This window comes from Arvicola amphibius, chromosome 10, assembly GCF_903992535.2.
Source record: "Arvicola amphibius chromosome 10, mArvAmp1.2, whole genome shotgun sequence".
NCBI lineage: Eukaryota > Metazoa > Chordata > Mammalia > Rodentia > Cricetidae > Arvicola > Arvicola amphibius.
The window spans coordinates 112,022,671-112,036,030 of NC_052056.1; the positions used below are offsets into that span (position 1 = coordinate 112,022,671).

Sequence of the window (13,360 nt, forward strand, 5' to 3'; positions counted from 1 at the left end):
TGTCTGTACCTGTGGTCTGATCCACAAGGACCCTGGAGTTGATGATTCGCCCAAAACGAGAGAACATGTCCTCCACATCCTTCTGAGTCATGGTCCTCGGGAGCCCGCTGATGTACAAGTTGGCATCTTTGATGACCTCTGAGCTTGGGCGGGCATAGGACACCTTAAAAAACAAAACAAGTCAGAATCAGGGCTGGCATGTGGCCAAAGTACCATAGGAAGGGACCAAAATTTGGTGTTATGCGAAGCCAATGCTATGGCATGTAACTGCACACAGGACAATCTCATGCAATGGCATTTTCATGGCAGCTCACTACAGGCCAACAGGGAGCTCAGACACCTTGTAGTATTTTCTCAGTTGGTCCACAGCATCTCTAACAAGCAGAACATTATTCCTATTACACAAAGAAAAAGAGACCATAGGCTCACAGCAGTTGGGATTCAAGTTCATGTTATCTGCTGAAAACAGGACCTACGTTCCCACCTGCACGGAACTTGTGGTATGGCAGACAAAAGCTGAGACCCTCTTGTAAAGGCTGTATCAACCCTTGCCAACAAGGAAGGCACTACAAAAGCCCGTATAAGAATGTTGCGTTGAGGGAGGCCCAGTGATCAGCATTTGAATGCTTGTGCTAGGAGAAAGAAAAGGAACCCTAAAGGCACGCACCCAAAGGTTTTGGGCGTTTTCCATGGTAGAGGCACTAGAGGTAGTAGAAACTTCAAAGACCAGGGGCAGCCTTGATCTTCAGTGAGACAGTATGGTTAGCAGGAGGCTTTTCTGCCAATAAAGGGGAGAATGGGACCTAAAGCTGAGTCAGGAAGCTGGGTACAGAGTTGTGTGTGTGTGAACCAAGTGCTCCAGAAATGGGGTAGATGATACATGGGGAAGAAGAACTCAGATCTGTGTACTGAGGACACAAAACTGTTTAAACATGGCAAGGAGCTATTAACCTCACGGCTAACATCAGAACTATTGGGGAGCTGGGCAGCAGTCTTTGAGGAAATAAAGCTGTGTACAGTGTATGCTTCACCATCTGTTCCCAGACCTTGGATACCAAGGTCCAACCTGTAGAGCAAGAGCTCTCTGAATACATGGCCACTCCTTTTACTACGGGTTAAAACACACGTGTGACTGTTCTGCTTTGGTCTACAGCCTACCCAGCTTCTCTCTTCACAGAGGCCCGAAGTGTTTATGTCTACATCAATCCTGCAGAATGCCCATTCATTCCTGTAGAAGAATAAGTACCCACAACTAAGGGCTTCCAACTTTACAAAAGGACTTGGTGAAAACCACCAAATTTTGGGCAGAACACTGAAAAAAGAAGGTAGCTTCCCCATTAGCAGGGCTGCCAGCTCTTCTAGGCTTTCCCAGGATTAGGCTTGATCAGCAGGGAGTTGCCATCTAGGACCAGTCTACCTTGCTTAGGATCATTTTCTCAGCTTCTGATGAAGAACACAGATACAGACATTCCGAAACTGTGACTGAGTGCCACCAGTAGGGCTGAGTTCAGGACGAGCACTATCTGTACTTTTCAGAGCCAAATGCTAAGGAAAACTTCAATGCTAATGTCAGACATAACCACAAGAACTATTTGTCCTTTTTAGGCACTGTAAAGTTCAAAGTCAAAACTGAGTCAAATGGAGCAGCACGAGGGCATCTGGCACTGCTATGAGCACATATCCCCTTTGAGTATATGGACACCATGAGGACCCTTTAAGTTCTCAGCAACACTTTTTCTTTAGTGTCAATCCAGTGGTTTCCTGTCCTCATCTTGAGAAATCTGTGGGTGAAATATATATATATACATACACACATACACACACACACATATATTTTTTCAGATTCACATGTTTAAGCCCTAATCCTGAGGATCATAGAATGTGACCTGGTTTGCATACAAACTTAGTTAAGACAAGTCACACATGGGAGGCTGAAACCCTAGTATGATATAATTGTCCTTATAAAAAGGGAAAATCTGGACCCAGGCACATCCACACAGGTACAATGTCATGTAGAGATGAAGGTAGTGAACAAAGGGATGCTTTTATAACCCAATGAATGACATGGATTGCCAACTGTTAGAATTTAGAGAAGCTTATGAAAGATCCTTTTCTAGGGCCCCTAGAAAAAAGCCAACTCCACTAACCTTGTTCTAAGACTTTAGAGCAGTGAACCGGTTTCTGCTATTTAGGATACCTGGTCTGGGGTACTATATAAGCAAACTTAAAACTTACCTGAGCAAGTGGTTGTCACAGAACTGTTATCTACTTAATGCACAGCTCCCTTTGTCCCTATACTATATGTACTACATTTACCACAGACTCACACAAGCTGTGATTTTATTCAGTTAACTCCATGAGAGTAAAACTTAGATGATCACCATTTCTCCTTCAGCACCTAGAACAGTCAGGGGCAATAGTGGCATTCAACAAACACCTACTGAATGACTCAACCACAGTCACTGGTGATAAGAACACACATAATGAATTACAGTGCTCCAGAGATGGGGGCTGGGGATAACAAGTTCAAGGTCAGTACTGGTTATAGTAAAATCCTGACTCAAAAAAACCTAAAAAACAAAACAACATAATGGGTGACCAAAATGAATGTTCCATTTCCTCAGAGCTCTGTGTTATAACTTAAGTTTCAGGCACTTATCTTCCACCAAGTGCTGGGAAGGTGCTAAACTGGTGTTAAATGCCAGGTGCCAGAGCATCCAATTTCAAGCCTTGGCCTTCGCCCCTCCTTCTCTCTCTCTGCCACATCCTGGGAAAACCATTTCATTTACTGGAGGGGGAGGGAGAGGAAAGAGAAACAGACAAGGAAAAAGTCAGCTTCTCATACTCTATGGGGCTGTAGTGAAGACCTGAGACACCATGTGGAAGAATCTGGCCTTCAATCATCCTGTTAAGTGTGAGTTGTGTGATTCACACACCGCTGGCAGGCCTGTAGAGCTGCACCCAAGCCTGATCTGTCTGTTTCCTCACTATAGTTGCCAGGCTGTCACAGAGAAAAGGTGGTTAGGCATAGAGGAGCAGAACCCGTCACTCTGACCTCTACAAACAGAGTACAACATCAGGACCAATTAGGACACAAGAGACAATTTAGCCATGAAGAGCTGTAATCTGAGGCTGGTCAGATATAAGGATTTTAGCTTTAGGGACAGAGTATGTCTGGCTTCTAGTTTTCTTCCACTATAGCTGCTCTTGCTTGGTGCCCCATCTATGAATGACACACCTACCATCTCTAGGTCCTGAGTCTGGAATACTCTTATCCCCCATTCTGGCTTGGTTAAGGCTTTTTCAACACTGGAAATCTTGGAGGATCTCCTATGGTACAGCCTGAGTGGCACGTAGGAGCCTACTGGTACAGGCTCCCTCAGTCCAACATGGGCGGTCACATGGGCTCTTGGGTTGATGTTAATATGCATCATGGACATATATCCATTTGGGACAGGCCACAGAAGACCAGACAATGATACAATGGATCTTGTTCTTCATCTTTATTTGTATAATAATTGGTCTGGTCTTTTTCTTGGGTTCTTCTTGAGAAATTTCTACAACTATTTAAAGAGTTTGTTATTCAGAAGTCTATGGCTTACATCTGGATTTATGCTAAAAGATGGACAAGATGAAGGTCAAGGTATCAGAAAGACCATGTTAGTGGCTACAAGGTTGGGACTTTGAGTCAAAACAGTATCACGTCACATTTGTGTGCTGGGGCAGGTGGAGGGGGAATAAATGATGCTTATAATATTATATGACAACAACTAAGTCAGCCCCATACATAGAATAAGACCTCCATAGAAACTTAAGACATGGGGCTGGAGAGATGTCTCAGTGGTTAAGAGCACTGGCTGCTCTTCCAGAGGTCCTGAGTTCAATTCCCAGCACCCACATGGTGGCTCACAACCATCTGTAATGAGATCTGGTGCCCTCCTCTGGCGTGCAGGCATACACAGAGGCAGAATGCTGTATACATAATAAATAAATAAATCTAAAAAAAAAAAAAAAAAAAAAAAAGAAACTTAAGACATGATGCACAATGGAATGCCTTTCATGGCCAAACATTGTTCTTTTCCTTGACTCTAGGGCAGGGACACGAGTGCTCTATGTACTGTGTCTCTCTGCTTAGTAAGTCCTGACTTTAGGCACAGCATAACAGGAACTATAAATTCTGGGAACCATTTTAGTGGCTTAGGATCTGAAGGGGTCAAGGGGGCTCCAAAACTTCAGACAACTGGGTTAGAACTGCAGGTATAGTTGGTAACACAGAATTGCATCTGCCATGAAAGGACAGCCTTATTGGGAAGAGTGCTCTTAAATTTGTGGGGGTTGTGATGACCACGGGTGGCTGTTGTTAAGACAGAATTGTGAGACATCAGTTGGTATCATGCTATGTGTTGAGATGAACCCACAACCATAATGGCCTTTATCATGCTGCATGGACATACCATCCTTGAACTCACAAGGGCAGTAGGGCAGGAGATAGAAGTCACCCAGATCTTCATCCCTGACAGCTAGCCCTGACTGGAAGCTCAGGAAAGGTTTGCTTGGTGAAGAAGAATCCTCTGAAGACAAAGGGCTCCAGAGAACATTGAGGAGCTGTTATATGAATCTGGCAGTGCAGTCTCAAGGATGACAAAGGATAATTCAGGCTGAGGGCCATCATATCTGCCTAAAAGGGGACCTAAGGGATGCCATAGGCAGGGGGTGAGGACTGACTTGGTATACACTCCTTTCCTACAACTTTTCATAGTGAGAATGAAGAGGTTACCAGTCATTTTGGGATGGTTACTGAAGTGTACATGGACTCCCCAAGATGCTCTAGAAGCACCAGGCCTCAGAATGACTCCTGTTCAGCACAGGAATGGATGAGGTGGGACCACGCCTCTTTACCTTAATAGTTTTGGATTGCAGTCTCAAGCCATTCAGCGTGCTGATCGCTCTCTCTGCATCCTTTGCAGTCACATAGTTCACAAAGCCGTAACCCAAGCTGTGTCCTATGGAGAGAACATGATATTGGTAAACTAGCTGCCAATGAGGATGAAGGGGAGGTACAAGGGCAAGGTCAGAAAAAGAGAAGACAACACAGCACAGCACAATTCCAAGTGAGGCACTCTGGGGAACTACTGTTGAGATGATGGCAAACCTTGTCATCTTTGCAATTAACAAAGGCAACCTGTAATTAAAAGATACTTAAAAACTGAGCCAGTGAGAAGGTTCAGCCAGTAAACAGTCTGATGACTTGAGACCAATCCCTAAAACTCACAAGGCAGAAGAATTGAATCAAATATTCTGACTTCCTAATGTGAACTATAGTGCATGAGCATATACAAAACAGAAATATTAAAAAAAAGAAATAAAAATGTGTTACTGACTGCATACTGAGAAAGGCTGCCCAGCAGTCCCAAAGATGCTGGCTGCATTATGGGGCCTGACAAGAGGAGGTGATGATGGCCAGTGGTCAGAGCCTGTTGATTCTCTGAAACCTGAATTGCAAGAGTGTAAAGGCCTTCTGGGTTCTGGCACCATCTAGTACTGGTTCCCTTTCTTTCCTGAGTCTGGGGAAACTGAACTCAGTGAAAGGATGGGAGAAACTAAACTGAGAGAATCCTAGGCCTGCCAAGTGGTCCTGGCCATAGGTTCACAACCCTGGCCAAACTCCCTCAGCTTCTCCTGGCAGCAGAAGAATTCTTACACTGTAAGAATGTAATCAGCACCCATTTGGAAATGAGAGGTGAGAGGAATGACAACTAAGGCAGCAGCAAAGGATCCCAATGTCCTCTTTGTGAAATATTTAGGACATTTAGGAACACCCACCTGTCCACCTAGGAAGGAATACAGCATATAAGGAGAGGCCCAGGAAAATGAAGCTACTGGAGTGATAGTCAGGAAGGAGCCTTAGCTAAGACCTCTTACCGAGGGAGATTTGAACTTGACTCACATATTGCTAGTTCATGCAAGCACTTTTCATTCTGTTCTGGGTTCCTGAGAGAACAGCTGTATGACAAGCCCATTGGATACAGAGACGAGATCTGTGTTGTGAGTCTGATGCAATCAGAACCCAGGAAGTCACCTCCTTTGCTGATAACAAGACCTGAACCAAGTAGAGAACCTAAAGCATGCTTACTATTTTTTGTTTTATTGGCACTTTACAATACTCAATTTTAAAAATTATTTTACTGTATTCGTGTGCACGTGTATTCATGTGTACCCACGCCACAGCAAACATTTGGAAAATAAACACATTCTAAGAATAAGTTTTTTCCTTCCACCATGTTGGTCACAGGTACAAAACTCAGGCTGTCACGGTTAGTGGCTACTCAACCAACATCAGGTATGGGTTCCATCTCATGGAGTGTGTCTTAAATCCAGTCAAAGAGTTGTTTACTCTGATATATGCTGTACAATAGTGGCACACATATCAGATATTGCTTGAGTTACCAAGAACCCAACACTGGAAAGGACATGGGCCCGGGAAAAACCAACTATACTACTGTTTTGCTAAAGGAACATTGCAATACAATGACTCCTAATAATATTCTATTAAATCCAGAGATCAGTGCTTCACTCAGACTTCATCGGAGAAGTTTCCTCTTGGAGTAACTAACTAACAAAGAGATCAACAAATAAACAACGTACAGAATGAGAGATTTTGGAGCACTCAATCCTAGATGGGATGTCTCCACTAAACTCCTTCCCTTGAGGCTTAGGAAGCAATTGCAGAAGAGGAGGTAGAAAGATTGAGAGCCAAAGGGGATGGAAGACTACAAGGAAGCAGGGTTCTCCAGACACAACAGGACTGATGAACATATAAACTCATGGAGACTACAGCAGTACACACAGAGCCTGTGCAGATTCAAGCCAGATTTGGGGAGGAGTGTCTCAGCATTTAGAATGGGAAGTGTATATGGGATTCCGCCCCTAAGAAACAAAACTATCTGTAACTGATACTTGCAAAGGAAAAAATTAGCTTTCTCTAATGGAATCTCACTGGGTATACTAAGAACACTTCCGTGCCAGCCTCATGCTCAGGATTAGTTTGCCAACACAAAATGAACTCTTGGTCTTTTAGCAGACTTTTTGTCTCTTCGCTTGTCTGGGCATATTGGTCTTTTGCCTGTATATTTGGATTTCCATTTTTTTTTTTTTTGTAGGCCTTTTGTGCTTGTTTGTTCTCTTTGTTTTTAAAAAGGGGGGGAGAGAGAGAGAGAGAGAGAGAGAGAGAAAGAACATGGAGTTAGGTGGGTGGGTAGGACCTAGGAGGAGTTGAAGTAGGGGAAAAAGTGTAATCAAAATTAAAACAAAAGAAAACAAAAACAATCCCCCTTAAACTCGGCTCCCTAAGTTCCTATCTCTCTACCCATAGGATCAGTATGTCTCTCAACCCTCATCAGAGAAGCTTTTTTGCAGTAGATGATGATCAATGCAAAGACCCATAACTGGTTGACATACACAGAATAAGAGAATAAAATGGTCAACATCTTATTCTTTGAGACAAACTCTTTCACTGCAGCTAGAGTGTACTGACTTAGATAGGCAGACCAGCTGGCCAAAGAGCTTCAGTGATCCACCTATCTCCCCCTCCCATTCCATGCCCCAACAATGAGATTATAGAGACTTAAAAAAAGATGTATTATGCATTTATTCATTTATTTATAGTGCTCTGCCTGCAAATATGCCTGCAAGCCAGAAGAGAACACCAGATCTCATCATGTTGTGAGCACCATGTGGTTTCTGGGAATTGAACTGAGGACCTCTAGAAGAGCAGCAAGTGCTCTTAACCTCTGAGCCATCTTTCCAGTTTGATTACACTTTTTATGTGGAGAGTCTGACTTTTTCCCAACTCAGGTCCTTAACCCTGCATAGTTGGCACTTTTAAAAAGCATCTCTAGCCCTTTGTTTCCCATTTCTAACAAAGAATTCCTAGAGACTTGGAATTACAGCTCTAGACAAAGTGAGCATCCGCAGCAGGGCTGTAGGGCTAAAACTATCATTCAGTAGTCACATTACAGAATACCACCAAGAGTGCTAATCTGGGACATAAAAGGTCTCAACTGTAATATATCTGGGCTACACATCTCTACCTATTTCTTCAGAGTGGCTAGGCTATTGTACCTCTCTAAGCAACTGCTGTTTAATGCTTTTCTACCAATCCCCTACCACGCTCTAGCAATATAGCCCATCTGATTTACCCTGACCCCAGGAATGGAGCACTTCTTTTTCTCTTGTAGGCACCACGGCTTTTGGGCTTGCTTGTCTTTCTTCCATACTCATGAGGCTGGACCACCTGTCTCTTTTACCATCAGTTCTTCTGATACAGTATTTGTGGGCATAGGGGTAGTAAGATTGCAGAAGAACTTTAGTATAGGCAGCTGAGTAGACAGCTGGTAGGAGGCTTAAAGATGAGGCAAGGGCAGTAGTCCCCAAATGACTGTGTATTTTGCAGTGGGACACCTCGACTCTTAAGATCTTTCTTCAGCCTGGGACTCAAGACACTGCAAGTCTCATTCCTGTTGCTTCTGTTGACAAGGACCAAATAGCCTTATAGAGTTGTCTTTTTTTTTTTTTTTTTTTAAGAGAAAGAAGACATCAGTCCGAGAGAGACCTGAGGACTGGGGAACAGTAGTGGACACAAACAAAGATTCTAGATAGGCTGTTGGGAACTTGGGTAGGAAGACTATCCTAGAGTCAAGGTCAGGTGGCCAAAGCTCTGGAGATGGGATAAATAGTACAGGCAAGAGGGGAAGAGAATAAGAAGGGAATAGATATGGAGAATAAACAAACCACGGCTCTAAAGTCTGAGAATGTCCCAGAGGCTGGTTGTACCCCCTTCCCCTTCTAACTGCAGAAACATAATTCTGCCATCTATTTTCTGGCTGACCCAGTATTAGTATCACTCTCCAAAAAGTTAAAATGCAGATAGTATAGTTTTCAGAGTAGCTGATCCGGTGTGTCTGGTGGTTTGCATTTCTCCAAGTTCTCAGATACTACTGGTAGTCAGAAGACAGGCATTGGGAGTCTGCTTAACTGGAGGAACCCCCACATGGAGCACCATGTATGTCACCTTATTAAATGCTCCCTGGTGCATTTGGGCCAGTATCTTGCATTTCCACAGTTCTCTGTTCAGATAAGAGTTACAACTGAAAAGATGATGCCTCAGCTTTTTGCCTCGCCTTGTCTTTTGTGCTTCTAGGGACAGGAGCTGAAGGTGTCCATGTAAGGTGAGGACTCCGGTGCAGCATGGCAAGGTGGGCACTGTGAACTTTAAAGAGGGACTCCAGAGAAGATGTCACTGAGAGACAAAGGGTGTGGGTGACAGAGAGAAGAAACCTGGCAGTTAAGAAAGAAATAGTAATGGAACCAAAGGAAAGGTAAGAGGCAAAGGACAAGGAAGGTGTTTTACAGAAAATAGAAAGGTGGTCAGCAAGAAGGTGGAGATGATGGGCTCCACTTAAAATACAGGTCAGCTGGCAGAGGAATCTTGCAGGGCCCACGGCATTGACTGCAAGCAAACATTGGTGGAAGGGAGGGCCAGTTGGCTACTGGAACCATGGGGGTTCTTAAAAGGAACATTCTTATTTGCTGATTTACTACTTCCAGGAAGGTTCTATGGAAATAGCAAGTGAGCAGAGTGATGCAAGGCAGTCATCTCTGTGGAGCTTATAAACATGGGATACAGAATTCTAGACAACCACTGTGATGATGGGATAATACCATGTCCAGTAGGGATGGAACATGTCCAGACAGGAAGAACAGTTTGCTATATAGCTCACAGAACCACAATTACTTATAGTAGATATATAACAAACAGGGTTTGAAAGAAAATGTATCTAATGGCAAATTATGTGTAATTTGAGTTTTATTTCCTACTTGTAATGTCTATTGTTTCTGCTTTTTGTTGCTGCTGTTGTTTGTTTTTGAGAGAGGGTCTTACTATGTAGCCTGATTCTGCCTCTAGAGTGCTGAGATTAAAGGTATGAGCCATCACATCTGGTCAGTTTTTTTTTTTTTCTTTTTTTAATGAAGAGCAAAGATGAATCATGTCAACGGAAAAGTTGGCAAAGTGTGGAAAGGCATTCTTGTAGAAGGAACGTTGTTCAGCAGTCCTGAGAGCCAGAGTAGGCATGTTGTGGAAATAAGCAACTCAGTCCAGGCTGAAGGTGGGTGTTGGGCACAAGCAGATGGTGAAGGCTATGGATTCAATCCTGAGTACATGGCAACAAGATGACAGAGAGACAGGAAACCATGAGGGTTGAGGGCTGACTCTGATCCCTCAAGGGTCGTACAAAAGGGCTACAGGTTGCACAGTAAACTATGATATCAGATAGATGCTGGGATGACACCCTGTATGTAGCGTTTGTTGATAGAAATGCCAACAGTAAACACAGTGTCTTCAACAAAAGGACTTATACCTGGCTGGCCAGAAACACCGGAAGCTTCCTAGTCAACAAAGTGAGCATTCTTTTTATCCTAGTAACCCTGACCCTTTTTCTGCTGTCATTAGTGCCTAGTTGACCCACAGTAAAATATTGTAAAATGAATGTATCAGATTTGAAAGTGTCCACCTCAGTGCAGTATAGGTTGCTATAAAAACCCACAAGCCAGGATCTTATGATGACTAGCTAGAGCCAGGGACGGTATTCTTAAACCAACAGAGACCAGAACCTGAAGAGTTTAGGAGGAAAGGAGTAATTGGGCCTCATGGAAACTAAAGAAGTCTCTTTGCTGTACTGAGGAAGTCTGGAAGAAGGAAAGGCTTGGGTGACCAGTGAAGAGGTCACAGCAATAAAGCAGATAATGGTGTCCTAGTCTAGGATGACTCTTGAGGTAAAAGACAAACAGGGAAAGTCTACAGAAACACTGAGGAGAATGAATTCTGAGACCTGGTACTTCTGAGTGGAGCTACTTTGTAGACAATGGTTCCATCAGCTAAGACAAAGACACAGAACAGTATGGAACATATTGGTTGTGTAGCAAACCAAACTCACCCTGGTTATCAGCTCTGGAAAAGAAAGAGGGCCATGGAATAATCTGAACTGCAAGGGTCGGGAAAGGAAAAGTTGTGATAGACAGCGTGTGGCCTTGAAGGCAGCCAGCCAGCCAGTCAGGGGAAGAGGTTATTTCTAGAAGTACAGAGAGGGAATTTGATAGTGACAGCCTATACACGGGAAGACAACACACAAAGTGCTCCCATTCTCATGCCAGAATCTCATCTTTTTTGCCTCCTACAATCACTCAGAACAATGTCTAGAGAAATATAATAATGTTCACAACTCAGAAGATGCTACCAGTTTCAAGTGGGTAAAGGAATGATGCTCAGAATCTCTCAGCGTGTAATCAAGCTTCAGGCTGCAGCATCTAGCTCCAAATTTCAGAGTGCTAGAGGACATCAGGGAACTCAGGAAGGACTCTGTGGAGCCCTGGCTGGATGATCTTCAAGAAACCCAAGTAAAAGTGTGTGCTTGGATAGCTCATGGGTCATAGTAGCCAGAGAGGGAAGGGGCCCATGGAAGAGAGAAGGCAGATGTTAGTTCTACTGTGAAATAGTAGGTGGCCATCTGCTCCAACTGAGGACCTGTTGAGGGCTGGAGGAGAAAGAGCACACATAAAGGCTATGACGGATGGGACTATCCACCATGCCAATCAACAGGTCTGGGACTGGCCCTAGCAGCATGCCTAGCCAGGACTCTCTTGCTGGGGTGGGCAGGCTGAGCTCCAGCTGGGGAAAAAGGAGACATGGGACTAGGCAGACGAGGTCACTAAATAACAGATGAACAGTGAAATTTAAGGCCACAGCCCTAGAATCAGTAAGCAAAAAATGTTTTGACAGCAGGGGTAAAATAAGCGTAGAGCGAGTGTCTCAAATGTGCCATTCATTGAATAGGAATGAAAGGCTGCTAGCTAAGAAGTTGCTGAGCTAAACAGGTACCTTCTCCACAACACCCAGCACTGCCTATAGTTCAGAGAGAAGCCTTATATCTGGGAACCCAACTCACTTTTTAATTCCACTTCCGCTGCCTCAATTCCCCAAGACTAGTTCTTTCAGGACTAACCCTGCATAATCTAGATGTTCCTAAATATAGCCCACATTCCTCTGAAGTCCAGAGAAAGAAATCAGGGTATGAGAACCAAGAGCTAGACTCCAAAGCCCAGAACTGAAGATACTGCTGAGAACCCCTGCCAGCAAAACACAAGCCAGAGAAAGGGATCCAAATTACGCAGAACAAAGTCCTGAACAATCTAAAATATTCAATCTGTGTTTGGCTTTTTTGTTGTTTTTTGCATGTTTTTTCGAGATAGGGTTTCTCTGTTTAACAGTCCTAGCTGTCCTGGAACTTGCTCTGTAGACCAAGCTGGCCTCAAACTCACAAGAGATCCACCTGTCTCTGCCTTCTAAGTACTGAGATTAAAAGGAATGCACCACCACTGCCTGGCTTTAATTTGTGTATTATCTAAAGTTCTTTTTAGATGGCATTAAACCAGACTTGAGATTGAAAGGGGAAAAGGGCTTTTAGTTTGAGAACCTCATCTGATGAGTGATTTCTCTGGACAGTGATCAGATAGGCTGTACAGGGTTATACAGGGGTTACTGGAAACATGCTGAAGGTTGATGAAGCAAGACAATGAATATACCAGACGTAATATACATTTTTTTTGTTCACACATACTTGTAGTTTTCCATAATACAAAAAGAGTATTTTTTCAAAACAAACAAACAAAACAAAACAAACAAACAAACAAACAAAAAAACCCAAAAAAAACCCCCAAAAAACCAACTTTTAAATTAGTTTCCAAGATGAATCCAGATACCTAGAAACTAAATAGCCAGATGCCTCAAAGTACTACTTGTTTCCCAGTCGGGCAAAGTAGAGAAGGGGAGGGGAGCAGGGAGGGCAGAAAGAAGGAGGAAAAGGGCAGTGACTCCTAAGAACAACACTGCACCCAAAAGGGAAAGAAATGAAGCAGGACTCTGTAGCACTGAGTTCCTGAAGCCACATTCTCAGAACTATGAGGCCAAACCTGAGGAGGCTGTAACAGGAACCTGGCTGGCCTTTTACAAACACCTATGAGGTAGGTATAATCAGGATTTACAAGTACCACTGGCTACTGAATAGATGGGTGCACAAAGGTCTGGAGTCACACTAAGAGAGTATACAAGGCTTTCAGGCATCTTGCTCCTGACTCAGAGATCCAGCTGGTGAAGGGTTCACTTATGCACGAAGGTCTGCATTCACAGAAAGGGACTTGTCAGTGCTTGGCCCAATAGGGTCTCTTCTACATGATGAAAGTTATCAATCTGTGCAGAATTATTTGGCACCATACAGTTTTCAGAGCATTCCATTTCTTGTGCCCC

General features: G+C 43.7%; 1 protein-coding gene across 2 annotated transcripts in view; it reads right to left on the bottom strand.

Moving 5' to 3' along the window:
* The window catches only part of Elavl1 (ELAV like RNA binding protein 1), a 43,727-nt gene that overhangs the window by 12,327 nt on the left and 18,040 nt on the right, over nucleotides 1-13,360 (bottom strand). For both annotated transcript variants that reach the window (XM_038346887.1, XM_038346886.1), the window contains 2 exons: nucleotides 4,900-5,003; nucleotides 10-163 (listed from right to left, as the gene is read on the bottom strand). In XM_038346887.1, the coding sequence (XP_038202815.1) occupies nucleotides 10-163; nucleotides 4,900-5,003 (258 nt within the window). The remainder of the gene's footprint in view (nucleotides 1-9; nucleotides 164-4,899; nucleotides 5,004-13,360) is intronic.